Here is a 27,792-nt window from a genome sequence, read left to right as displayed (position 1 = left end):
ACAGGAAAAGAAAGGAAATCTTCCAATGGGGACACTTGTTCCCTTGACAGCTGTCTAAGAAAGGTATATCTTCATAGTAAGACACAGAAGGCAAATAAATAAGTAAACCCCCCTATTATTTCTAGTATGGAAAAATTATAAATGTATTATATGTGATATCAGGTGTTTTATTGTGTTTTTACAAAAGCATATGGCTTTTATTTTTATGGTTTTATTTTCTAATTGTGATGTCTAAAACTGTTGATAGGCTGAAAATACATTGATCATATCAAAAAAATCAAATTTTTGCTCCAGTGAAAAGGCATTGCAAATAAACTTTATTTTGTGTGCCACCTTAAAAATATCAGGCTATAAAACTGAAAAATAATAAATCCTGTATATTACATATAATAAGGCAGAAGGGAATGCCCTTAGTGTGTGCCTAACTTACAGGGAGTGCTTTTAGAGCATTGCTAAGCATTCTGGAAACTTTTAGGGATGGGAAATGTTGAAATGTTGGTCAAGCAGCAGCCCAGAGTTGAGACACTTCAGGAAAGATGTGATAGTATTTTTTTACATGGTGCTTTGTATATCACAACCAATATTGTTGCAGCTCATAAGAGGTATGTAGTGGCTGTAGCATCCTAATCTTTTAATGATATTTAGGTTCACACAACTTAGTTCGGTGCTGCCTGACAGCAAAAAGTGTGTAAAATGATGACATTTTGTTTGTAAATAATGCCCAAGGCTGTAAGGTTGCATAATGTGGATGACAGGCTTAGAAAAGTCCATACTCTTTTTTCAAGCTCAGTTGTCTCCAGGCTGGTAAAGCTGAAAATTGTCCCCTGGTTATCCCAAACGCAATAAGGAAGTCTTGGTCTGTGAGGTAAGCCTGGAATGTAAAAACAGAAAATAACATGTTAGAAGAATGGTGGTGTCAGCGATTTTCTATATATATATATATATATATATATATATATATATATATATATATAAATATTTTTATATAAAAAATAGCTTGTTCTCACTCCATTTATCCCATAACCTCACCTCTTTTTTTGCAGGATCCACACCCTCTGGCAGCTCATGTGATTGTTTCCCTTTTAAAGCATCAAGGGGAAAACACTGATAGGTGCCGCTTGGAGTCGGAGTGATGGGGGACACCACCACTCCATTTATTTCCTGTAACACACAAAACAATTACTATATTCTTTGCTGAACTGTACATGCAGCAGACTTTGTATATATTCTCTCTTTTGTATTTGTCCACAAATACAGACAACTGAAACTACATGGATCAGTGATTACTTGTGAACTTTACTCTTCTTCATAGTTTTAAAACTATGTATGAAATAAATGGTATAACTGGAGATTTATGGATGCAATTGATGCTACTCCAGGAAATCTGAGCTGACATATATTTGGCATAGTGGCTTTCAAACTTTTCCTGTAGCACCAGGATCTCAGGGTGGAATCTCCAATAGGCCCTGCGTGTTTTTTCTGGGCTTTTGGAATACCTCCTACATCCCAAAACCATACTGATAGTTTAGTTAGATTCCTTTTTTTAAATTTGTCTTAGACAATGGCAGGGACAATTAACTATACCTATATTAGGGACATTGGACTGTGTGCAACTTTGAGGGCAAGGGACAATTAGTGACTTGACTATAAACCTGTATAGAGCTGTGTAAGTTGTTGGCCCTGTATACTATAAATACAGAATGATGATGATAATAATAGGTGTCATGCAGATCCAGTGGCTTTAGTTTAGTTATTGACCTGTAGCAGGTAATGTGACAAAGTTATTAATTTGAATTAGAATGAACCTGTTTTAGAATTTGAGGAACATTACCTTTGTAATTCTCTCTATGGCTCCAACATCACCTAGTTCTTTCTTCAGGTCTTCGTAAGATTTGCCACTCTACAGGAAAAAAGGAAATTGCAAAAAAATGTTGTTGGTTGCCCTTTTTTTAATGTGTTTTATTAAATATTGAAAATGTAAAATTTGACCACTGAGAAAGATTGATTCTGCCTACAAATGAATAATTTGTAGATGTAAACACACATTTGGAATGTTTCACTAATTATTTTACAATGTGAATTAGATTATTAATATCCATGTTTTACAAGACAGTCACAGACTTTACAATGTCCAAGTACTGTGCGCCTTCCTACGTATATATTTTCTGCCCAGTTTTACATCCACAGTATTGTGATGTAGCCCTTTTCAATTGATTAATACTTTGTCCATATGCCCACATAAATCACCTGTTTAGGAATTTGTTGTCACTATAAATCATCTGTTTATTCCAATTATTTATGGATTTGGTGCAAATGAAATAAAACACTTCTAGTTTAATGCATTTATCATGTCTTGGAATTACAAAATAAGATGGTTCCTCTACGTCACAAGCAAGGGACAGAAAGCTCTGACTATGGTAAAAACGCAAGCAGTGTTTGTCTTCTCCTGAGTGTTGCTTGTATGGCTGTAACACTGCACTGCACTATATAGTTGAACAATGTACTTGGAAGTGTCCATCCTCCAAGTAATCACTACGGCAGAGCTGACATACTAATCGCTTGATCAGGAATACCTTGATTGGTTCTGGATTGGCAGTGGGGACAGATTGAGAAGTAACAAGTACAGCCAAACAATGAGATGTTCATTAAAATCGGTGCAGGCCCATATATTGAGGAACATATACACAGATTGCACAGAGGAAAAAAACTATGAAATAGAAAGTGTATTTTTTTTTAAACACTGCGGTATATGTTTTCTTTTTAGTTTGGTTACCCTAATACTGGATTAAAAAAATCCTTTTATTAGCAAAGTAATCCAGTCACCCAAAAAGCAGTAATAAACCAAAAACATGGGCACTATTTGCTTGCTTAACAAAAGCACTCAAGTATAGTTGTTTTTCCTTACTTTCTAGTACTTGAGAAGAGATCTATGCGTTAATAAAACATGGGCCTGAAGCTACACTTTATTGCACATAAAATGTATTGTAAAATTTTAAATAAAATGCTTGTGTATACCTAATACATTAAAATCTATAATAAAAGGAAAATATTTAGGTGTATTATATCTTACACTCCATTTGAGTGGGTCCCAGGCCAGAAACCACCCTCTGAAGTTTGGTGGCTCAAATCCCTGTTTGACAGTCAGGATGGGAGTTTCTGGGTCTCTACCACTGGGATGAGTCTTTAGATAATCCAAAGCTGTCGCTGATGCCTCCTTCTTCTCAACATCATTGGCCTCAGAACCGATCCACAAAAATATCTGAAGGGAAACATGTATTCTGTCAAAGAGTAATTTCTTTGTTGGATACAGGTGGTCTTTAGTAAATGAATAAAACCAGCCAGTCATTGGATCAATTAATCCACATATTTAATATAATTCATTAGGAAGGTAGATGATCACACTTACATAGTAAATAAACTGTTCTGTTTCTAACTGACGTTTACTCTGTACTAAAACTGACTTATGAACAATATCTCTGCTATAAACCTGTCCAGATACATAATTGGCAGTCTTTTCTAACCTGATCCCATGTGTCCAGAAGCATGACATCACTTGGGTCTAGGTCGTCCTGGTTGTAGTCTGTTATTTCAGTGACAATAAAGCGTCCAGTCTTGTTGGAGCATTGAAATAGCCGAGGCTGAACATCTTCCTCAACCTGCTGAAGCCTGGTGGTAAAATTCACAGTTTAAATAGAAATACAATTGAATTGTAAAATATTAAAATGGTAACTTTTTTTTAACTTTATACATTTTTTTTTCTAACTGACCTATATGATGTCCTCTATATTGCCCCCAATTTGAGTTACCACCTTCATTTTCAGAATCTTTTTCAAAGAAAACAGTCAAAGAAAACAAAATGTTCCACCAACCATAACCTATGCACTCCTACCAACTTTCCTAATTGTTAGTACCACAAACTTGTTGGATGTAGACAAAAATGTAATCAAAATAAATTCTAACCAGAATAAAAGGAAAGGTCAGAACAATAAGGGTAACTGGAAGAGGGCAGCAGAGTATGATTCAGTAGCAGTATCATGCAGGAAGAAGTATAATTTTGTAAACTGTTAAGAGTAAGCAACCAGATGAACAGTCTATACCTCTTGTCATTGGCATATGGGGCTTTGCCTCCCAAAATTTCCCAAAACTGTACAGTCTCCTGTCCCTCTGCCAGAGCCTCCTCGGAGCCATCGGACAAAATGGCTGCCAGTTGCTTTGCCATTTCTCTTTCATCTCCACTTGACCCCTGTGAGATAAATAAGAATGCATAAATCTGTGATTAGCAATATTTAGATGTGTCTAACATGTTTACATACGTTTGCTACAAAAAGAACTCAACAATATTTATTTCTTATAGTCTGAAAGGGGTTAGAGGTGTTGTAAAAATGGGACTCTGGGCAGATATAAAACATTGATGCAGGTATGTATGCAATATCAGGTGATAAAAAATATATTTCAATTTAACTTGAAATCAGGCCCCCTTATTATCCTGCAGAGCAGCCCCTGGACTTGAAGCTGACATGCAGGGAAGAGGCATCACTAGTGGTCAAGGTACACTGACTACACATACATGGACAAGGAATATACTGAGAGAGTAGTGTAAGGGGTTAATTTCTGCTCCTTCATTGTCCAATCACAAAATGGAGGTAAAGCAACCTTAACTTTAAAGCTTAACTACAGAAGAGGAAAAAGTCAGATTACTAGCTGTGTTAGCCTAGCCTGTACACCTGGTAGGTCTGTATATGTCCTAGGACTGGATGAACAGAAAAAAAAAAGTCCTCTATTTTATCTTCAAATTGCTAGTGAAATTGTTTTTTTTTACCCCAGTAATCTTAAGCTCACCTTTCCATACCACAAATAGTGCTCATTCTGAGTTTTTAGCAGGAAAACATCATTTGAGTTAAGAGAAGACGCATATGCAGAAACTTCTACAGCTTTAGTATTGGAAGGTTCTGTGCCGTGAATCTGAAAAAGTCTGACAGGTGGTTCGGGATTCTCATTTCCCTTGCGAGATGTGCCGCCCTGCACAGCAAAAGAGAATACAACGATTAAGCAAAGCAATCAGTTGATTATAGTGTATCCCAGACATTACCCTCAAGATACCCCAAAACCTATGTTCCCTCCTAGAGCATGTCCCAGCTTTATTTATTTATTCTTCTTTACAATTCTCCAGCAACAATAAAGAGCTTTTATTACTTGTAAAATGCTTGCAAGGCCAGCTACCGGGAGTTCTAGCAATGAGCAGTTTGCGCCTCTCAGGTCAGTTTAAGTGACACCAATGATCTCTTTGGCTAAGGCTGACATTCTTCCCACTGACCAGCAAAGCAAAATGCATTGTTCCCACGCATTGTTTTCAAGGCTGCACTAGGATAAAGTGGTTGCAAAGAGCCTGGAGAATATCAGCAACAATGAGATGAAAAAACAGAAAACTACAAAGTGAATATAGGCATTTAGTTAATATAACAGATTTTGGTAGAACACTTACCTCAAATATAACCAACTTTCCTTTAAAGATGGCCATGAAGTGTCGAGGCTCTTTCCCCATGCACACTCGCACCTGTACCGGCTCTCCATTAAAATCTTGATCAAGTTGTACAGCCAAGAAGGCAGAAGCAGTCAGCTCATCTTGTGATGCATGGCGTCCCTACCAGTAAGAGAACAACATAAGCATTGGGAGAGACAAAAGCTAGACAACTCTTCTAAGCATGCTACAAGAGAGACGGACACATTTATATGGATTTCAGGTGATGGACAATCTATTACAAAAAGCCATGAATATGTCCTTCTACAAAAAAGGCTCAGAAAAAAAGACTGCTTGTTACCAAAATGATTTGGGTTTGGGTAACTGGCCAAAAATCTTTAAAAAAAACATATTATTGTGACAAGCTAATTCTGTGAGCAGACAATAGTGCCATGCTTACCTGCCATATGTAGAGAATATAGTGTGGTTTCTTGTTCACTTGATATGTGTACAGCACCAGATAACAGTCACCTCCATAGAAAAAACCATGCCACTTAGGTTCTACTGGAACCAGCTCCAAGTTCTCAATCCTCCACACCTAGGAAAACATCTTTGTTAGTATTCCGTTGAACCTCCATGCCAGTTTAGGGATCAGCTTGTTTGGCCCCATGACCCAAGAATTTCATTGTAAACCTACTATTGTAATTCATTTCATAATGGGTGACAGGGGTGGACATAGAGAAGTGCTGCTACACAAGAGCCCCAGACAATCGTCAGCCAGCAAGAGCCCCAAGTTAGTTCAGCAGGGGGGCCCAAGCCAGTATTGCACAGGGGTCCACTCTTAGCTACGTCCACCACTGATGGGCAAAAAAAGATGAAGCACAGTTTTTGTATTTGTGATCTTTCTCTGTTGTAATGGTATTTTTTACTGATTACTGCTAAATGTGGGAAATTTTATTTAACTTCTAACTAGGCCCTGGTGTGTGGGTCATCTCCTCTATTATGAACCTCTAAAAACTACAAAAAAATAATGGCCTTATATCACAGACTGCCTCCTACATGTAATTTGCCTCAAAACTCAACCTGGCTTATCTGTAGCTGAATATTCAGAAAAGCTTTAATAGATATGACAAGTCATATGGAATTCTAAATATAGTAAGTACATATTGTTTATGTGGAGATTTCCTTGGTAAAATCAGCCCACTTACCTCCACACTCCCACTTCCATCATCCACCATTCGTTCCTGAGCAGCCATTGATGGCTTTGCATGGAGTAGAGAAGCATCAAATTTCTCTTGGCTGACCTTGGCTGCAAATACACATGGATGAAAAATCTAAAGGCCTCTTCAGATAAAATGAATGTCTAGTGTTTTGACAGAAAATTATAAACAAAATCCTCCCAACTTGTTTTGTTCCTTTCTGAATCCAGCACCAATATCTCACCTAGGAGTCACTTATGAGCCAATGCAGTAAATATTAAACTTGGTATGGAGAATAGAACTCTTAGTGCCTGCAGCAAGTTTGTGTGGATGGAGCAAATATGTTGGCAACATTTAACCCCAAGGTCACTTTATTTAAAACCATCTTTAAATATTACAAATGCCCAGATTTTTTCAATGTGTTTGTTTGTACTTCTATCTCAAATATATTTTATTAATATTTTGGAGTAAGTACTCCTGGACTAAGAACTTGTGGTTATATAATATCAGTAAGTGTGAAATGGTATCCAATGCATATAATTACATATGCAGTAGTTGTGCATGTTCCAGTGCTATGTTTTCATTGTTTTTCTTTATGCAGTTTTGATATGTACATAACTCCATTTTGGAAAAAGTACTGATTACTTTGTATTTTGTTGTATCTTCCTATGGCACAGTAATCTGTAAAAAAAAAACAAAGTTTTTTCTATTTTGTAAAATTCTCAAAAAAATATTTTGGAAAAGTATGTAATTACTTCAATGATGGGAATCTGAGAAGCAGCACTATCACGTATTTGTTAGACATGATAAGGTAATATAGGTTCTGGATATCTAGAAAGGATTGAGTGCCACAGATTTCTGTTCTCTAAAGTAATCATTTTCAGAAAGTGGAAGTTGAAAGTTGACGTTTTATTTTGCAATTTTAGGTGTTAGACTGTTATGATGACTATAATTCTGTTTGTGAGTCACTGAGCAATGCAAGAGGGTCAACATGACAGCCAGACAACTGGTATTTGCAGATTGAGATATCAACGTGAGCAGCTGCTATTTTTCTGGCTGGAGGAGCCTTGTTTGCAAAGCAACATATGCTTGCTTTGTGTTAAATAGTTGTACTTTTTATGAATAGCAAATGCTATTCACATAACATGTTTGCTCTGTTTTGTTGTGCTTCACTTTGATATCAACCTTTCTTGCAACATTTTTTTTTTCCCATGCTTTAAAATTGGTAACTTTGCTGGGGGCTCTACTCACCAATCTTACTGGAACTGAAAGTCTTCCCCAAACCCACTGCTTGGTCCCTGACTGTCCACTTCTGGAAAAGTTGTTTAAACATGGCAGATTCAGCTCCATCATTAACCGTCTCTACGTTTGTACTGTGCGGATATGATTTCAATTTAATGAATTCCTGTTCAGATCAATAAAGGAAAAATTACTACTGCAGTCATCTCAGATATGCATTTACTAATGTTCTGTTTCCAGTAATAGATGGCTAGGAGTAAGTGTCCACGGGAAGCATTAGGAAGCAAGATGAGTTTAAAAAGTAATGGTGATAGTATATTAAGATACATCAGATTCATCACATCATTTCTAGAATCAGGATAAAGTCTAGAGAAGAAGGGAAAGACTATGCAATCCCAAAGAAAAAGAGTAGTTTGACCATCACCACCTTCCGTCATCAATGGCTGTTACCCTGCATAGACAATATGCCTATATGATCTGTGAATCTTTAAATCAATTGAATTTGGGTAAATATTTATGAGGTTAAACCAAGCTTCACATATTTATGTATTTATTATGTTTGACTTTCTTGGAAGTTATGATGAATAATTACCTAAATACAAATCCTTATCTCATGAGGAATATGCAAATACTTTATATAATTACCAAAGCTTTGGACATTGCAGTCTGCTTCTCAGCCTTTGTTGCTCCTTTTCCTTTCCAGACATATATTTTGATTCCTCCTTGATCTAAGATGTAACAGTCCTAAAGAGAAAATTGAGATTTCAATGTGCAGAAGTAACAGAGAAAATCTCAATTTATAATACAGTACTCTGGCTTTAATCCTTTATGTTCTTCCTCAGTCTGCACTCACTTGGTGATTTAGCAAGTCTTGAACTAATGGCCGTGTAGCTATCTCTGTCACCTCCATTTGTCCACCGGCATCTGAAACTCTAATAAAAAAATCAAATTTATTATAGAATTCCAAAAATGATTTGACCTAATACTATATATATAGTAATATGAAAAAACTGAAAAAAAAAATTAAAAAAACCAATAGCATTACTTTATTGAAAATGACAAAACTACAGGAATTTCTGATTAAATAAATATGAATTCTGGATGATGTGCTGATGTTACAGTTTAAGAACAACTAAGAGTTATTCCACATTTAGCTATGAAGAGGACTAAAGGATTGAATGACATGTAATGTGCACATTACAGCATGTTTCTGATCCCCCATCCTGCACTTTCTAAGACTGGGTGCCATCAACTTTCTTGCTTCTCCTTGCAATACAGATTAAATACATTCCCAAAAATGTGTGCAGGGTGTGGAAATTACAGGTGCTTACGGATGTAAAAATAGGTATGTGATTTGGCTACTTTGGGTTGGCTTGGGCAATAACCTTATATCTGCATGGCAAAATTATTTAACCAGTCATTCTTAGTGGACCAGCTGAAATTCCCCATCTTCCCTAAGCAAAATGTATTGCATGTGCCATAAAAAACAAACATGTATGTGCCTTGAACAATCTATTCTTTGAAAAAGTCTTCAGTGTTGGGTGGTGAGTGCACAGCCATCTGACATCTGATGTATGTAGGTAGCATTAGTATTTAGTAGTAGTATCTGCTAGTATTAGTAGAGGAACAGAAGTTGACAGAATATACCATAAACTTGTTGTTACAGGACCTTCATATAATACTTTTTATTCCTATTCTATGCTAATAAATGCTTGATATTAGTTTTCAAGTATGATGGTAAATGGCTCTTTTCCTTTTTTTTACAACATATAATCTAAGATGTTCTTTACTACACAGATTATATTCTGTACGTCCCTTTGTTCACAGTGTTCCAAAGTACACTATTTCGATAACATGCAAACTACATACAGTTATTACAGTAAAATACAGCTGTATTCTTTGGTAGGTTAAATAGATAAAGGATGACATAACCATTACATACTGGTATAAAGTGATATTAGACTTCTGTAGTTGATCTGCAACTTCATCAGCAGTCCCTGGACCAATGTTTTGAGTCCTCTCTCCAAGTGTGTTGAAAAGAGTTTTTATTAACTCAGATGATGGTTGCTCATTGTCTCCTTCAATCACCCCAATTTCCAATCGGCCCCCTCTTTCCCGATCACGGATGTCCTTGGCCAACAGCATACCCTAGCAAACAAAAACAAGGCTGACCATGTTGGGACCCACTGAACTTTTGTTTATAAGTGATGTGAAACGGTCAACGATTTTGAAAGCAGCTACCTTCATCCTCTCTGCTTTATTGCTCTCAGGTCCATTCCATTGGATGATCATTTTCCCCAGATCCAGTAAAAACACATCACCAAGGTTAAAACTGTTCCAGCTCATTTCCACCTGTAAATGTATAGATTGCCATTCAGTAGGTTAAAATTAGGATTATAAACTATTTAAAACACAAAATATAATAAATAATAAAATGCAAAACCATAAAAAAGTGCCTATAGATTATTTTGCTAGTATTGAAAAGTCATCATTTAATAAATAGTTTGTATTCCTAAATGCAGTTATCCACATAAAGCAAGCAGAATCCAATCGATCAATGCATGCTGGTCTAACTACATGACAGTGAATTCTGATTGCTTTCTATACATATTGCTGAAGAATGAGAACTTGTTATTGGATATGGCTATTCATCTAGAAAGTAGTTGCTATTTACAAAGGTGACAAGAAATAAGAAGCATTCCATGTTATGTAAAGGCATTGGAAAACAATCTGGGATTAGGGCAGCACGGTGACATGTAAATACTGTGTAATATTAATTACAGCTAACCACTTAGACATAATTTATATAGAAATACTCCTGTCTACCATGTATACTATATAGAAAAAATTCACCATGACTTAAATATACAGCTACATTTTTAGTTACGTGTACTGATATTTCAAATTATCTATATATAGTTACAGATATACAACACCGGGTAAGCTTGAAATTACCTTAGACTACAATAAACTATAAAGTAATATGAATATAAATAGAATTCAACAAACATAAGAATCATAAATCAGATAGTCAGCAAACATTTTCTGGTGAAGAGTCCTCCAGGTAGATATGTTTGAAATGAAAGTGACTGACTATCCACCAAAGAATGTTTGCTAAATGTCAAATTTATGAATTTTTCCCTTTATGACCACTGTTAAACTACATTGTTATAAGAACATTATTTTACAGACAAAACCAAGACCGTGGTGGGTGCTGTGGATTACCTCGGTAGCTGTGACATTCTTTTTGCCTTTAACATGAAGCAGCCTCTTCACATCATATGTGTTGGTATCCACATGTTTCATGCCAGATGCAACACCCCCTTTCTTGTAACTGAAAAAGTAAAGAACAACTCTAGACCCACATTTCATTAAGTATGATCACTTCACTGAGAGTTACAGAGTACAGAACACATTTAATAACAAACATCTGTGCAATAAAACCAATATAAATCTCTATTCTGACAACACTGATATTTGGTCCATGAAATCCTATCATCTTTTGTTGTGTGTATTGAAAGGCACTATAATAAATATTGTACTGCTCAATGGATGAGTTCTTGTGTATAACTGATATTGTCGGATCACTTCCACACACGTGTTGTTATTTGTAGATGCATTATCTCAGCCCATGTCCCTGCTACACTTATCTATGTGTGTTTTTTGCATTGTACTCAAGTGATAATACAAGAAATGGATTGTTGTTGTGTACATTATTGTTTTTAAGCTTGTTTTATTGTAACTGTGATGGGATCAGGCATAATTTTCCACGTCCAATAATGTACAGTATATTAGCACCAGAAGTGAATGTACAATAAGGAGAGGTAACTACAGTAATAAGGTTTATAATGGGAGGTGAGTGGAGGTGGTCGGGGTCTTTTGGTTCACTGAGTATGGGAGATTCCCCCCACCTCCCTTTCCAAAATTCAAAAACTGAGCTTGCGTTAGAGAGTTAGGGCTTTACACTGCACACAAAAATAATTCCACTGTCTACCAGGACTATACTGGCTCCTGTCTGTACTTACATGATGCCCTGCTTGAAGTACCCCTTAAAGGTTTCTGATTCGTATCCCTGAACCTCCCGATGCTGCACAGGGCTCCCTCCCAGATAGTCATCCAGCTGGGTGGTGTATATCGCTGCTGAACCCTGCTCATCTTGGGAAGAGTCATTACCAATCCAGTAGTGGATGTCATATAACAGGGAACTGCCAGAGCTTTTTGTCTAAAAGTATTAAAAAAAATAAAATCAATAAATGTTTTCATTTCTTACAGTGAAATGCAAATTATTTATTATTAAAATGGAAAAAGAAAATATTGGCAGAAAACCAACAGCATGCAGTTGCCTTGGGGTAGCATTAGGTTTCAGCCTTTTTCTCAGAGTAGTGATCTCTGGGTAAGAGCTTTGTTGGCACTATTTAGTGTTTGCTTACCTTGAGCCTTGCCTATTGTTCATATTGACTTCCAGGTAATTTGTGTATATATAGATTATTATGCTTTTACTTCTCATCCCTGCTCAGCACACTGCATAAAACTGCAGGCCAAGGCCAGTTCTGTATGTAGGTTGTACAGACACTTACAGATAGGAGCAGATAGCAGTCTCCCTCAAAGAAGTTCCCATGGGCTTTCTGTGGCACCGGCACCGGTTCCATTTTCTAAAGATAAGAAGAAAAATAACATATTACTTTTGACCAGGAGATGCCTATGACGTGTCCTTGAAGAGTATAGAGAATGGAATAGAGATAGACTGAAGACTCACTAGGATACCTACATGCCTCTGCCTGCAATTCATGACCAATATGATCAGAAGGGTTGGTGCATGCCCATTTCTTTTTACTTTATAATACTTAAAAATGAAATCATTGGAAATATTTGGTATCATTTACCCGGTTACTGGTGAACTTTAAATACACTTATTCAGCACTGGAGAGCTCCGTAAGCACATTTGTTATGTTAAAGTTATACTGTTAAAAACCTATAAAAACATTGTTTTTAATAAAACAATTATTTTATCTATCCAATTCTGCAATATACAATGCTCTGTCCAACAGCATAGTCCTGCCTGGTAGACGAAAGCACCTGAATCCTTCCACCCCCACCCATTGAAAATAAAATAAGAAGCAGTAGACAGTTGGGGTTATCTCTCTGTTTCAGCCAGATCTCCCTTCCTATTAGCAAGATTTGGCAAGTAACCTGATTGCTTCTTGTACTGCTTCTCCCTTACCCTCTTTGAGCTCAGGTATAAGGTGACTGCAAAATGCTAATACCAGTAAAAATTTACTGACTGCATTTAAAAATCATTTACTAAAAGTGCATGGAATGATCTGTAAGAAAGATCTATACATACAATAAATCATATTATATTTTTTTGTAGTTTGTCTGCTGTATTATAGACAGATGTGTTTGAGAAGGGAGGGAAACCCTTTTCCCTGAGCTCTTTTGTACTTAACAGCAAGATAACACAAATGGTAGTAAAAACATAATATATATGTAAATGTTAATAATGATGAAAACCATTTGGTGACTTCCCAGCATGCTTAACAATATCAAATAGCAAACAAAAGTTTACAGAAGTTTAAAAAAAACAATTGTATTTGTATAATTGTAATGCAAACATTTCTACTTACCTCAATTCTCCAAATAATTAGCCCTGGGGTTTTAGTGACTGCCTTGAACGCACCAGCGAGCGCCATAATTGTATTGAATTTTTACATGCACTGCTGAGACCTGAGAGTGTGACACAAAACATGAGTTATTTACAAGCAGGAACAAAAGTTGAATTGTATTAGATAAATAAAAAATCTCATATTAATATTCTAATAAACAAATCAATATAAATTGTCAGTTATTAAGAGTGTCTATTACATTGAAACTGCAGCAGAGCGTTTATTACAACATGAGGAACAAAACAGATGTAGGATGCAGAATTTTTCTATAGTATTTGATATATTTATGCTTCCTATGAATATGGGATATAAATGCAAATCAGGTAAATATTATCCAATGTCCAACATGGTATAGGTATTCTTCAATTGCGCCTTTAAATGCTGCCAAAGAGGTCATTTGAACTATAACTATATTTATAAGTATTAGGTACTAAAATGATCTCACCGTCTAGGTATAGAAATACGTTTTGCTGCTCCCAATGCAAGTTCCATTAGAAGAAGTTTAAATAAGTGAAAATCCAATTTGCAAAATCTTTTATGCAATGCTACAATAGATTGACATTGTAATTGTTACCGCAGGCTCAACCAGCAGAATTGTTTGTAACTGCTGCATATATATCAGTGGTTTACTATTTGCCTGGAGAGGGATTATGCGTGATTTGAAAGTGTAAAGGGGCTAAGGGGCAGTAAAGAATTCCTTTAAACCATGGTTCTAGGGCACCCTTTTTTCTGTATTTCATCAGAATCCACATAATCTGGAGACACTAAAAATTATTTTTATTGAAGTACTGGAAATAAGTTTTTGGATAGAGTCTTAAGACTGGAAGAACGTTGCTGGGTGTAAACTGTTGATGCTCTCAAATGAAGCTTTGTGTTGTTCGTGTGTAAGAATAGCTGGCGTTAGAAGATAAAGAAAGATGTTAACTGGTCATGTAATGCTTTTTAAACCTTGTAATGTAAATCATTAGTGTATAAGATTACTTTACATATTGTAAAAGACAATATCCTAATAAAAGAGAGCTGATCACACAGCAGGAATAAATTTCCAATAATCAGTCAATATGTAAATGGCAGCCCTTCTATATTAGCATTTCCATCTTATCATGTCCCTTATCATTTGCCCAGAGAAGACTTGAGGAGCTACTTCCAGTGATCAGGGTTTATAGTACAAGCGAGGGGATATAATATCAAAATAATGCTTCCAAAAATAGTGTACTGCAGAAAAAAACAGCGGCAATGTAAGCTTGGTGACTATACCATCTGCAACACAATGTCGGTGATACACTATAAATCCTTTTTAGGGATGCAAAATGCATCAAGAACAGGGCACATTAAAATCTCAAGAGAATTTCATAAATTAGAGAAAAATCTGTTGTAATGAATTAATTGTATAATTGATTATGATATATCAATTGTGTAAAGTGATGATTTTAATATTCAAATTATTTTTATATCAAGCATGTTTAAAGTTAATAAATATTGCAATTTTAAATTGGTGGATTGAAGGAGCTTACTAGGATTACTAAGATTTATAGTGTATAATTGTGATTATCGGGACGTGGTACCATAACCATATCCCCCATTCCCCCATTACTAAAACACAACGACAATGATATGTACTATTTTTCTTGTATGCAAAGTTAAGGTAACTTGATGTTTCATTTGAAAATATTTTAGTCACATTTTAGTTGTAAAATGTAACTAATCATCAAGTCTCTAAAATGTCTTTGTCATTTCATCCTTCATATATCACTAATAATGTCCAGCGGCATTCTCGAGTAATTGAGGACAACTATTGTCTCAGCTACAAGAAGCAGCAAACCCATTGTGCAGAAACTGGTATTGCTAACACCTTCAACCAAATGCATTTAAAAAATATTTTATTTTTAAAACTACAATTGTATTTATGTGTGTGGTAGGGTATAAATAAGACTGTACAGTTTAAAGAATAGCCTTCACTTAAAGTGCAGTTATCCTATGTTTTTTTTGGCCCCACATCCCCACCTCCAGCCAGTCTGATACTGACCTTTCCCCAATCTAGCCATAATAACCCACCAAAGAAAATAATTTTAAGGGCCATGTCTGGAGGTCCATTACACTTTATTTATAAAGTGCCAACATATAATAAAAGCAATGAACAATAAATTGCAGTTGAGAAATCTGCATAATAGAGAAGTACAAACAATGACAGGTGAGTTGTATTCCTATTGACTTGTATGTTGAGGGAAACAATTCAGACATCAACAAAAGCCCATCAACAAAAGCCCTTAATAAATCAGCACCCAACATTTTAGACTATATATACCTTTATATTTTTTTCATGTTCATCATTAAAATGATCAACTATAAAAATGAACTTGTACCTTTTTGCAATATGCCGCACCTATCTATATATCAATATTATTTTTTATTTGTCAGTGTTTTATTTAGAAGATCAGATTTTTAGGATGGTACATGCTGCTAAAGGCTTGCCCAGACATCTGATGAATGTCAGAGAATTTTCGCTGGAAATGATCTTTCATGATCATTTCCAGTGACAGATAAACCAACAAGCATTGTACACACAATGCTGTTCTGTTCAATGGAGAGGGGAGGGGGGAAGAAAAGCGATCAGCAACCCAATTTTCTGTTCTCTATAGAAATAAACAGCGGTCATTGCTGATCAATAGTTCATTCATTCACCAGTGAATGATGCTGGGGAACTTTTGAACACGTCAGATATTCACCAAAGACGAGCCCAACCATTCATTATGGGTGAGAATCATCTGATGTGAGTATGCAGCTTAAGCCACACACACATAAACAGTCTCCCAATATCTATTGCAGATAATAATTTACAGTACAATGATGGATGTCGTTTGTGTGCCTGTCTGCTACCGTAAAGATTGTCTTGCAGTGATATCTGGTATTGCTTTGTGCAATTACCTGAATTAGTGTAATAAAGTCTTGTTATACCCCTGTATGTGACTCGTTATCATCATGCGACACGTTATCATCAAAAGATGCAAAAAATAATAAGGGTAAAACTAAGTAAATTATATTAGCTGAGGCCTAAAAGACACTTATGTGCGTTGTGCACTGAATCAGATGGAGATTTCCTGCATCATATCATATCATATCAGTTAATGTAGTTAAATAAACTCAGGAAAGGATAAAAAGATGTATGGTGCTGATACAGACAGTATACGACACAAATGCACCATAATTTATGTAATAAATGTATTGATCTTAGGACTGGGGGATAACTGGAGCTAAAGTAGAACATGCACCAGTTAGAGAGTTCTGCAGAACAGGGACTTATAGGCTTGGATGTTTTTCCTAGGAAATATATAAGATCTATGACTTGCACTATAAATTACTGTAATAGAATGGCACCAATCTCAGCAGTGGGCATTGTCTTTATTATAGAGACTGGAAATTCAGGTGTCATATAGTTGTGGTCATTTCCCAAGTAGAGTCATGCCCTTGATTTAAAGGCAAAATAAGGCAACCTAATATGTTTTACGGTTGCTAATAAAGTTGTAATGAACTTCACAGTGCCTGGTAATAACCATAGCATTCCCTGAGATAAAAGATTGGGTAGACATGCTGGGTCACCCTGTTGTCAGCCATCATTCCAAATAACTTAAAGGTAATTCAAACAAGCTCAGGGAGTATTAATATTTGTTGACTTGAACAATTATTTTTAACAAAGAATTGTATTTATTAGTGTATTAAAGTCTTTTTATTTTGCTAGGACTAAGAATCGCTTAGGGTCTGTAAAATTAGGAGTATAAACATTTATTTTGAAAAAAAAAGTTTTTTTTCAAAGTCTAAGCTACATTTTCTTAACAATGAGTGTAAGTATCTCCTATATAATAACTTGAACAGAAACAAGTAATATTACAATCCATATGGCTCTAAATTTATACCTTCTTTTCTTAACGGGAATGTATTTTTAATCAATTATCCAAGTGACAGTAAATGTTTAAAAAATCATGACTGGGGTAGTATAAAAGGGTTATTTGTTATGTGTCTTTGGCACTTCCAGTAATTGATTTCTGCATTACCAGCCTAGATGGTTTGAAGCTCAATGTGACAATACATCAACCTGCCAAGAAGACTGGTCATTAAAGAGTTACACTTGAATCCAAGCTCTGAAAATCACAAGTTCCATTCTCTTACCACACAGCAATAATCATGGGAATAAATATTTCCAGCCTGTCTGAAGAACATTATTGTTACCAGAAATTTCAGCCCACAAACTGCAGAAAGCTTTTAAACACTTTCCTTGCATTCCTCGGTCTGAATGCTGCAAAGGATGCTGGGAGAGTTGGGCTTTAATAATGTAGCTCTTTAGATTAATGCTAATAGAATGCAGTATAGTTTGCCAAGAAAATCTTCAAGACTGCTTCTGGACCTTGCAGAGTGTATTGTGTTTTGTGTAAACATCACGAGAGAACATATTCTTTCATATATTTTCATATTGCTGGGTCTAAAAATCCGGCGAAGCCACTGTTTTGGAATACCAAGGCTGGTAGATGGGTGCTGGATGCAGCATCTGGATAGATGGCTGCTTCAGAATTAACAGCAAGTGTCCCTAATTATTTGTATTGCACAGAACAAAATGTGTAACATCTGGAATACCACCAGAATAAAATTCAAAAGTTCCATTTGTTCTAAAATTTGATACAAGTAGGAAGTCACAAGTCCGTCACAATACATCTCCAGGCTGTTGGGGGTTTTTACGGTCTGAAAATATATTGTGATGGACTTCCTACATGTATTACAGCTTTGAATAAATTTAACTTTTGACTTTCATCCTGGAGTGTGGCTGTTGCAAATTTTGTTTTGTGCAATACTACAAGGAGGGTTGGATGTGCTCTCCAGTCTGTAACAGCAGTCAGGCATCTAATTAGCATTACACAGTCTGCGGAGCCATTCTTCTATACTTTCCCTAATTCACTGTGCCAGGAAACTAGGGACACCTTTATTTTATTCTGTACATAGATATGTTTCCAATGTCCTACAAACACACTAATTTAGGTAAAAAAAGCCATCGGAGCAGTACATGTACATACTAAAGCCTGCCCATGGCTGCTTTACCAACAGAGACTGGGTGCCATCATTCATGTATAACTTGTGCAGTCATTTCCTATTTTAATATTTTCCAATACCCCAATTGTATGCAAACATACAAATCTGCGGGAATGTGAGAATAAGAAAATAAACAAGAATGAAAATGTAATCTAAGAGAATGTGAAAATAAGATATAATATAGTTTGCCAGCTCCTAGATTGGGGGTGGCATTAGTTTATCTTTTTTAGGATACATGAAACAGGTACAGAAACATTCTAGTTGACTGGGTAGAAATCTAATGTTCCTGAATCTTCCTGTGCACTGAAATCCTAAACTTATCAGCCTTCTATGGTGTCTTCTGAACTGGTAAAGAGTTCTCCCTATGAGATAGAGATGAGTAGATGGGTAACAACACTGCTCCTCCTCAACAGATACAGTGCAGTGAATGTGGTTTGTCACCTTTGGGCAAGAAGAGTGTCCTTAGCAGGAACAACTGGTGAACATAAAGAGAGCAAAGCCAGACAAATAAAACTAAGGAGCATGCCATATCTAAGGGCTGGTAACTGACCTATATCATGTTTTTGGTTTTGAGCTGGGGATATTTAGCTCAATATGAGAAAAAGAGTAGGCATGGGGAATAGGAGAAAAAGAGGTAAAATACATTTGGAAATGATAACAAGCGCAAACAGATATGACTACACATGTAGATTGGAAACTATATATTCAGAAATAAAGCAGTCAGGACCCTTGCTTATCCCGGCACATTATGTTTCTGCCTGATGGGATGCAGCTGCTTAGGTACGTCAAATAAACCCATTTACCAGGACACTTACAAGAAACCTTATCTCCAAATTATACAATAAAGCATGCCATGCATTAGTGACTGTCACTGAATAATCAGAAACTCAACCACATACTTCTAGTGCCCCGAACATGTTAAGTGTCTCATTGAATGTGACATACAATGTATACAGATCAAAACATTTCAGCAATCTTTCACTAACCATTACATTTTTTTGATAAAGGGGCTCCCAAACAACACAAGCACCACATCCAGCTCATAGGAAACACCAGCAGCAGGCCCTCATTGTATATATTCCAAGGAAGGACTGGTAGTGCCCTGCATTCTGACGGCACTGGGGGATCTGCCAGCCTTAAACTAGTCTTCTGAAAATGATGCATGGAAACATACCTGATGATCCTTTGATCTCTACAGCAATATTTAGTACTTTCCTTTTCAAGTTAAACAAAAAAGAGAAAATTATTATTCCCAATGTTTAAAACAAATGATTTCCCTAAAAAAAACCTTACCGGGGAGTTTGACCGGGGGTGACATCACTAATTGTGTGTGTTATGACCCTCCTTAGGCTCAAATAAAGAGGTATTTATCTGAATCATATCTGTTATGTTATAAAAAAATTGTCTGGAGTTACTGGAAGAATTTCAAATATATCCCCACAAGTTATCAATTGCTTTTTTGTATGCACATTATATAAACGTAAGACATGGTGCCATTTTTACATCGTCAGGACAGTAATTACAGGAAAACTGACTTTTTCTCAAAAGATTGATAAAGACAATGGTCTGCACTTCTGAGGTCTTAGGGTGTTCATAGACTTTGCAAGCATCATCTACTTCTGTCAAAATCAATGGGATTGATTGGTAATTATCTAATGTCTATGGCTACTTTAAGACTATTCCCTTGAGATACCACTGTCTTCAACATCTGAATGATTTTTTTCTTCATGCAGACAAAGCATTACAATACCATCACTTCAATCTTTACATCTCAAACTAAAACTAAAGGCATCAATTTATTTCTGTACAAAATATGCTACAAATACGTAATACTATAAATTAGTAACATCTAATCATAATTAGTACAATAGTACAATAGTTATAGATTACAAAGCGTGAGGAACGTACTTACAGAAGGAGGCAGAGACTGAGTCAAATAAGCAGCAGCTTTTGTTATAATACAGTCTGATATCTTTTGTACATCACAATCCCAACAATGCCAGCAGAGGCGTAGAGCTGGCACCATGCTCTGCCCATTATGGGTCACACCCTGAGCCACGTGGAAAACATTAAGCTGGATGATTATAATGATGGAATACAGTGGTGTACCACACACTATAGTCTCTAATACCTCGAATTTGCTTTTTTGTGTCAGAAGAAGGGATATGACTGCTGTCTGTGCATACTGACCAATCCCCAGAAAATATTATGTAGATAAAAATATATTTTAAGAACCATCAATGAGGTAACCTATATTTCAAAATGAATTTATGAAGATAAAAATTTCTGACCTGTGGCTGTCATACTAAACTTAGCTGTGCTTAACTAATGAGTCAAAAAGAAACATTGATCTTTTGTTTTGTTCTTAATAATTTTTCAACACCACTGACAAGTAAGGGGGCCAGGAGCAGGATGAGTGTTTCAGAGCCTCCACCTAAAGAATAGGTAACAAACGGCAATTTTCCATACTATGATCCATAGGTTCTCTTTCATGACTGCCCATATGTAAGAAATAGTTAAATCCTCAATAAGCAGATATCTGGACGTTTAATGTCACCTCCTTGCAGAGTCTTTTAGTCTCATGAGGATTGAAAAAAAAGCATTGGTTTATCTCTGCACAAGCGATGTAAAATCTTGACATCAGCTAAATATTTCCAATCCATCCGCTTTAAATTGACATACATAAAGGTATTAGATTGTTTGCAGATACACCTAAGCTCAATGGTATACATCCTATATTCACCTACCCTTTATGGCCATTATATAGCACAGGGAAGCAATACCTTTTTAAAGCTGTATATAAATAATAAAGAAAATATAAATGCAAAAATTGACTTGTGCTTTAGAAATGTCCATTCTACCTTTCTCCAGAGAGCCTTGCTCGGAGCCAGTGCTCTAAATGTAAAGAAGTGCAATGTGTACCGGGCTGAGCATAAAGAAGTGCAAGGTGTAATGTTAAAGGGTACAAGGCATGAACTGCCCAGCACAAAGAGAATAAAGGAGTGATGTGCTAAATACAAACAAATGCAAGGTGTGTTGTGTTTAATGTAAAGGAGTGCAAAATGTAAAAATGTTTATTGTATAGGCGTTCAGGTTGCAGTGCTCTGAATGAAAAGATGAGCAGGGCGTGGTGCAATAGATGTATTTAGGGTGAATATTGGGGACTATTGAGTATATGGTGGTGGATCTTGAATGGTGATTGTATTGAGGGTGCATGCTGCAGTGTGCTTTGTGTAAGGGACTGCAAGCTGTGATGCACTGGGCTGTGCTTAGTGTGAAGGAATGCAAGCTAAGTTGCAATGAGGTTTATTGAGAGCATTGCAGTGTAATGTGACTGTGCTGCCTTGTGCAGGTAATATACTCTTTTATTGTTATATTATAATATTTTATAATTTCTTTGTTGTTTAATCTGTCCCTAAAGATGTTTCTGCACATCCATGTGATACAGTACATCATTCATTGTAATCATGGTAAATAAAGTATATGGACAACTGTTAAAAGGTATGTGTTCAAGGCTCATAGTATATCATTGAAATCAAGGACAGTGTTAAGACACAGATTATGAACACATATGAAGACCGAGAAAGTTGGAGTAAAAGATTTATCCATTCAGTGACTCAAAAACAAAAACCAGTTGGCAGTGGGGTGGGCCTCTATCCTTGACACCAGCCCATAGTAAAGAGAGGTTAGGAGCAGCAAAATGTATTCCCTATTCTCCTTAGACTCATAAAGCTTTTTTTTTTCATTATTTTTAATTAAGGATCTAAGATCGGGTGTGTTATCATTTCCTATTCCGTTAGTTATCTTCTTACCAAATTAGGGAACTCTACAATAAAATCCAAAAGAGAAGGACCCATAAAACTGCAGAAAGTACACAAAAAGCATCCATGTACAGATGGATGTCCAATACCATGGTCTGCATTACTGTGTTTGTGTTCAGCCTAATAAATTGTTAAAATCCCTCAACATACGAAAAGATACTTTGTAAACATTTTCTTGTTTAATAATTAATGAAAACACTTTGTATACTGCAATCAAGAATGCCAGAACCCTAACTCATTTGCATTTCCCTGGCTGGATGTGATTGGAACAAGCAGCAGTTTGCACTATGGATTATTGCTGAATCAGCAGGCTGGGACCTATTTGGCAGGAATGTAATAAAATATTATGCAGATAGCACTTAATGTCTTGTTTTGTGTACCTTACAAATTAAGATAAGCATGTTGAAAATCTTTGCAAAACAAAATTTGTCCTCTATTGTTCTGTAAACAGAGAGGAGCATCCTGGGTGACACATGGAATTGGACACATGAAACTCATGTCTTTAACAAAAACCCGTGCAGGCAGGTACCATTGGATGGCAGGTCAGTCAGCCACAGTTCTAGGAACCCATAGTCACATCTGGAGGAACCCTGGTTGAGAATGGCTTTACAGGAGTAATAGATGTTGTATTCTAAAAAAGAAATCTCATTCTCAGCACCTACTAAGGTTATCTAATCTCTTGTTTCCTTTATTATTGATTTCATAGGTGAAGTCTGTGAAGTGATAGAAGGCCACCTTATGTTATTTCTAGTCACCAGCCTATGCATACAGGTCAAAGTCCTCTTTCATAAGGCTTCCTCATTGCATGACATGCAGGATAAAGAATCCAACCCAATCACCCATGTGAAATGAGTTCCACTAAAGACACCCATCACCACTTTACAGTTCTGCAGAATCTACAATAATATAGAAACAATAAACATATAAGCACAATAAAGAATAGTAACACTGACTAATGCAGGTCCTGCAGAAGTATTGAGGGCCCACAAGAATGCACAGACATTTGACAATATTAAAAAAAAAATCAGTTATGATAAATTCATGTAGGCATTCAGTCATGTACAGGCTTCAGGGCCTTCACCAGATTCACATGGCACACGTTGTAGTTGGTTAGAAGTATAAACGGTGCAATGTAATATTACAAAAACTAATTTGTCTCTTAAAACTTCCATTATGAATACATCAGTGCTCATGCACAAAAGCCTTAATTAGAATTGACTTTGACACACAATACACATGTTTTTGTCACTCAGTAAAATTGTAATATAGAGACAATAGGTGTGTTGTGTGTTTAGGGAATGTAATTAGTGCAGTAAAGCTATGACAAGGTATGAACTTTATGAAGCTCCATACCAGTTCTAACCCAACAGCATCATACAATCTACTGTCAGACTTATGTGGCTTAGAGAAAGTAGAGTAAATTGCCATTCTACAACTTATCATTATCATTATCGATATCAAATCGAACTGAATATTTCCTAAAAACTCCATTGGGAAATTGAGTTTTAGTGTTTCATTCATATCATTTATGTGCCCTAAAATAATTTTACTGTGATTCATCAGTGTACTTTGATTTGGTTTGCAGAGCCACAAAACATAACTAGTGTAAAAGCTAAATATTCAACCAATATACAATAATTTTAGTTTAGAATAAAAAAAAAATCATGTTTCATGCCTACGATACTATCATTAATGAATTAATTTAAGACTGCAAACAGGATAATATAGTAGCCCACAACGACCACTTGGATTTCATATTTTATTGTTCTAGGTTTTAAATGCGTTAAGGTAAGGTTTAATTGGTCATTATAGGTTACTGCATAATTACTATATGTTATAACTATTCTTTGTAGTGTTCTAATAAATGAAACAAATAGCATTCCTCACCTTTGAATCCAAATTCCCAGAATGCCGAGTAATTCCTCCCTTCACCAGCTGAATTTCTTCATCAGATTGTTAAAGGATGAAGTGCAAGGTGCCTCTGTCAACAAGAAAGTGTTTAGTTCTTTGCAAACAGACTGTATTCTGCAGGCAGATGAGATTTGCCTGTGTTTGCATTGTCATATCTCTTCCAGAGTCTCCTACCAATCACAGTCCAGCAGGCCATCTCACACAAATTGGATGGAAATGATCTATTTGTCCATATTCAAACCAGCAGCACACAGAGGTGCAGTGTCTTCTCACATTTCTCTGCTGCCAATACCCCATCTAACATCCCACCGAGATTGATTGCTCAGAAAGTGCCCATTTTACCCAATCAATAATTCATGATGATAGATACATTGCGGAAGGGAATGCAAGGCTATTTAGAGAAGAGCCAAGGAATATTTTCTTTATGTGATATTTTAGAAATAAACAAATTAGGGTCACAAGCATTTCATCATGTAATAAAGTCTTCCGTGTATAACAAATCCTCATGTATGTCAATATTGCAGAATAGTCAGCTCCATCTTGCTGTTTTCTGAAAAACTGGTGAAGTAAAGAGCACCTATAATCTGACAGTAAACATAATACAGTATAGAAGGAGAGTAAGGAAATAGTCAATGCACAGGGACATAGCAGCTTTGTTAGCAGAGTTACCATTGGGAATAAATCCTTTGAGAGCTCAGTTCTATTTTTTTTGCAATCATAACACAAATGTCATGCTTGTATTCTTCATTGTGTTCTGTACATATTGGGCTGTCTAATGAGAAAGCCGAGCTATCACGTACCTGGCTGGAGACTGAAGTTTTGAGGGGGCATCCCTTGAGCCTCTAACCCATATGAGTCAAAGCAGGGAGTGAGTGGGCATGGAGTGGCAAGGGTGCCAACAGTCCTGGACAGGTGATGCAGACCACAGGTGGACTGGACAGAAAACAGTATAGTGGTAGGTTGGCCGAGGCAGCAACAGATAAATAGGAGTAAGATGAAGTCAGGAGACAAGCCAGGCCAACAACAGATTAACAGGGACAAGTTCGGGGACACAGGTATACAAGGAGGAGAAGTTAAAGACCTTCCAGCAACTCTGAGCTTTTATTAGACCTACTGGTAGCAATTTATTGATTGGCCATGAGTGTTTAAGGGGATGCTATTTCTGTAGCTTTCATATGTATACACGTGTGTGCATTTTTGTGCATTCAGAACTACCCTTGGACTTAGGCCTATGGTTGCGTGCCGGGTTTTGTGCATGTGTGTACTGACATATTGGGGTAGTACCCTGATTAACTGTGAACCTGTGTGGCATTACCTGTTTCAGCTCCTAGTATGGAAGTCTTTAAAGTTACAAATATATGGTGAAATTTAATACTCTTGGGATGAGAATAGGACCCATTGTTTGGTAAATGCAAATATAAATGGGTTGTCTTTGTCACAATATTGTCGTTAGTCCAGTATATGCATTAAATGAATATATTTTTCTGTATTCTGTAAGCCACATCCCATATTAAATATCAACCCAATCAAAAATATCAACCAATCAAAAAAAAAAAAAACAGGACTTTTAAGGCATCAAATGGAAAAATAGCAGAAAACATATAAAAACATAATTTATTTGTGCAAATTGTATTAAAACAACATTTATGTTCCTAAAAAACAAGTTGATAAGTAATGATTGTAGACATTGTCATAGTTTCCATGATTATATAAATATTGGTTTGAAGCGTTTTGCGTTCCTGATGAAGCAGAGTTTGTCTTAGCGAAACGCGTCAAACCAAAAAATAAGTATATAAACATGGAAACTATGACAATGTCTACAAGCATTACTTGTCAATGTGTTAGGAATGTTAAGAACATAAACATTGTTATAATACAATTTGTACAATTAAACTATGTTTTTATTTGTACTTTAAATTCCTCTATTTTTCTAATTCATGCCTTAAAAGTCCTATTTTTTTGGGGGGGGGGTTTGTTGTTTTGATATTCAAAATCATGATCCTAAATTCCTGTAAATGTTGCTTGGAAGTGTTCTTCTGACAAAGCTGAAGTAGCAAAACGCGTCAGGAACCAAATGATCTTGCAAAACATTCTTCTCTTTTTTTGTGTTTTTTCATTTTTATGATTTTTTAAGCAAGACATATTATTAGTAAATAATTAAGACTATATTTGCTTTATGTAGAATAAATTGTGATTTTACCTAATTTGGTTGGATCTTTTGGTACCTAAAAACCCCTTACCTGCAAGAAATCTCTTTGGGATAAGAGAAAGTTGGAAGCACTAGCTGTGCACTGTGCTCCTGCAGACTGAAGATCCATCTACACTGCACTAACTTATAGCACACAAAAGATAACTAATCTAAAGGACAAAAATGTCATATATTGCAGCTCGCCAGTCTTTGCCAGATTTTGGTCGCTGCATTAGTTTTTATTTTTGTCAGGCTATATAGAGAATACACCTGTGGATCTTGCAAGAAATTCAGTGTCAATGTCACTTTTTGTGAGTTATCAGCCTCCATTCAATAAACCAATACATGTACTTCAAGATACAACAACCTATAGATGTTTGAATGGCAAGTTTTTGAAAAAAAGGGATGAACACTGCAAATTGAATAATATGGTGGATGATGAATTTGGGATACCGCTATCTCTGTTGTTTTGGTTTTAGCCATGCTTTATACCTGCCTCCAAACCAGGTGACCAAGTGCACTTGTAGTTGAATAGCCTTTTGTGCTGATACACCTTGTTTGCTTGTACTAATTACATAACTGAGGAAGCGGGCCTTGTCTTCGAAACGCGTTTGATGATCGCTACATATGTAATGTGTACAATGTATTCAGCCTATGTATGTTACAATGTTTTTTAACTTCCCCTGAATTGCTAAATGGGGAGAGGCATGTATAAACCTTTAAAGTGATGCAAATAAAATGCAATAATTTTATAAGATCTAACTGCTGTGAAAGTCCCATGATATTTTTGGATACCATATTTGAACCCTTTTAGGGATGGTGGCAGTTTCAAGTAAAATTGAAATCAGGCTAAATAATACAATAGTAATACCTAACTTAACCGTGAGCTGAACAATGGATCAGAGCCTCCACAGTCATTGTCAGGCACCATTAGGAAGATCATTATTTTACAAATGTATTTATCTTTTTTTTTTAAATTTATATTAATGGTCCCCCAGATTGAAAATTATGAATTTAGTGGACTGTGAGGTTGGAAAGGTTGGCAACCGCTGCTTTAAACTATGGCCATATGGTAAACAGAGAATAATACAGTAAACAGTACTGCACTTTTTTTGTGACTGTACATTATATTTTGGAAAAATTGTTGTATAGTTATTTATGACTTTATGTACCTGTAGGATTTATAATCTGTATTTTCCTACAGCGATATTACTGTTTGTTTGTAAATTGTAAACAG

At 36.0% G+C, this 27,792-nt stretch overlaps 1 protein-coding gene across 1 annotated transcript; it reads right to left on the bottom strand.

Moving 5' to 3' along the window:
- Positions 1 to 299: 299 nt before the first annotated feature.
- AVIL (advillin) lies at positions 300 to 13,620 on the bottom strand. The gene is made up of 19 exons (XM_072398398.1): positions 13,521 to 13,620; positions 12,474 to 12,548; positions 11,922 to 12,118; positions 11,122 to 11,230; positions 10,138 to 10,248; positions 9,839 to 10,044; positions 8,750 to 8,828; positions 8,542 to 8,640; positions 7,909 to 8,062; positions 6,667 to 6,767; positions 5,919 to 6,056; positions 5,483 to 5,641; positions 4,840 to 5,019; positions 4,098 to 4,243; positions 3,522 to 3,666; positions 3,071 to 3,259; positions 1,832 to 1,900; positions 1,030 to 1,161; positions 300 to 871 (listed from the first exon to the last, which is right to left on the bottom strand). The coding sequence occupies exons 1-19, from the start codon at positions 13,584 to 13,586 to the stop codon at positions 758 to 760; spliced, it is 2,469 nt and encodes an 822-aa protein (XP_072254499.1). The 5' UTR covers positions 13,587 to 13,620; the 3' UTR covers positions 300 to 757.
- Between the last annotated feature and the right edge of the window lie 14,172 nt (positions 13,621 to 27,792).

The sequence above is a fragment of the Pyxicephalus adspersus genome, chromosome 1, assembly GCF_032062135.1.
Source record: "Pyxicephalus adspersus chromosome 1, UCB_Pads_2.0, whole genome shotgun sequence".
NCBI lineage: Eukaryota > Metazoa > Chordata > Amphibia > Anura > Pyxicephalidae > Pyxicephalus > Pyxicephalus adspersus.
Note: the sequence above shows the minus strand (reverse complement) of the source record. Positions and strands in the feature narration are given on the sequence as shown.

Coding starts and splice junctions, on each gene's coding strand:
- AVIL (XM_072398398.1), bottom strand. CDS start 13,586: ATGGCGCTCGCTGGTGCGTTCAAGGCAGTCACTAAAACCCCAGGGCTA. Junction 5,020..5,482: donor GAAAGTTGGTTATATTTGAG/GTAAGTGTTCTA, acceptor TTTGCTGTGCAG/GGCGGCACATCTCGCAAGGG. Junction 1,901..3,070: donor GGGACCCACTCAAATGGAGT/GTAAGATATAAT, acceptor TTTTTCCTGTAG/AGTGGCAAATCTTACGAAGA.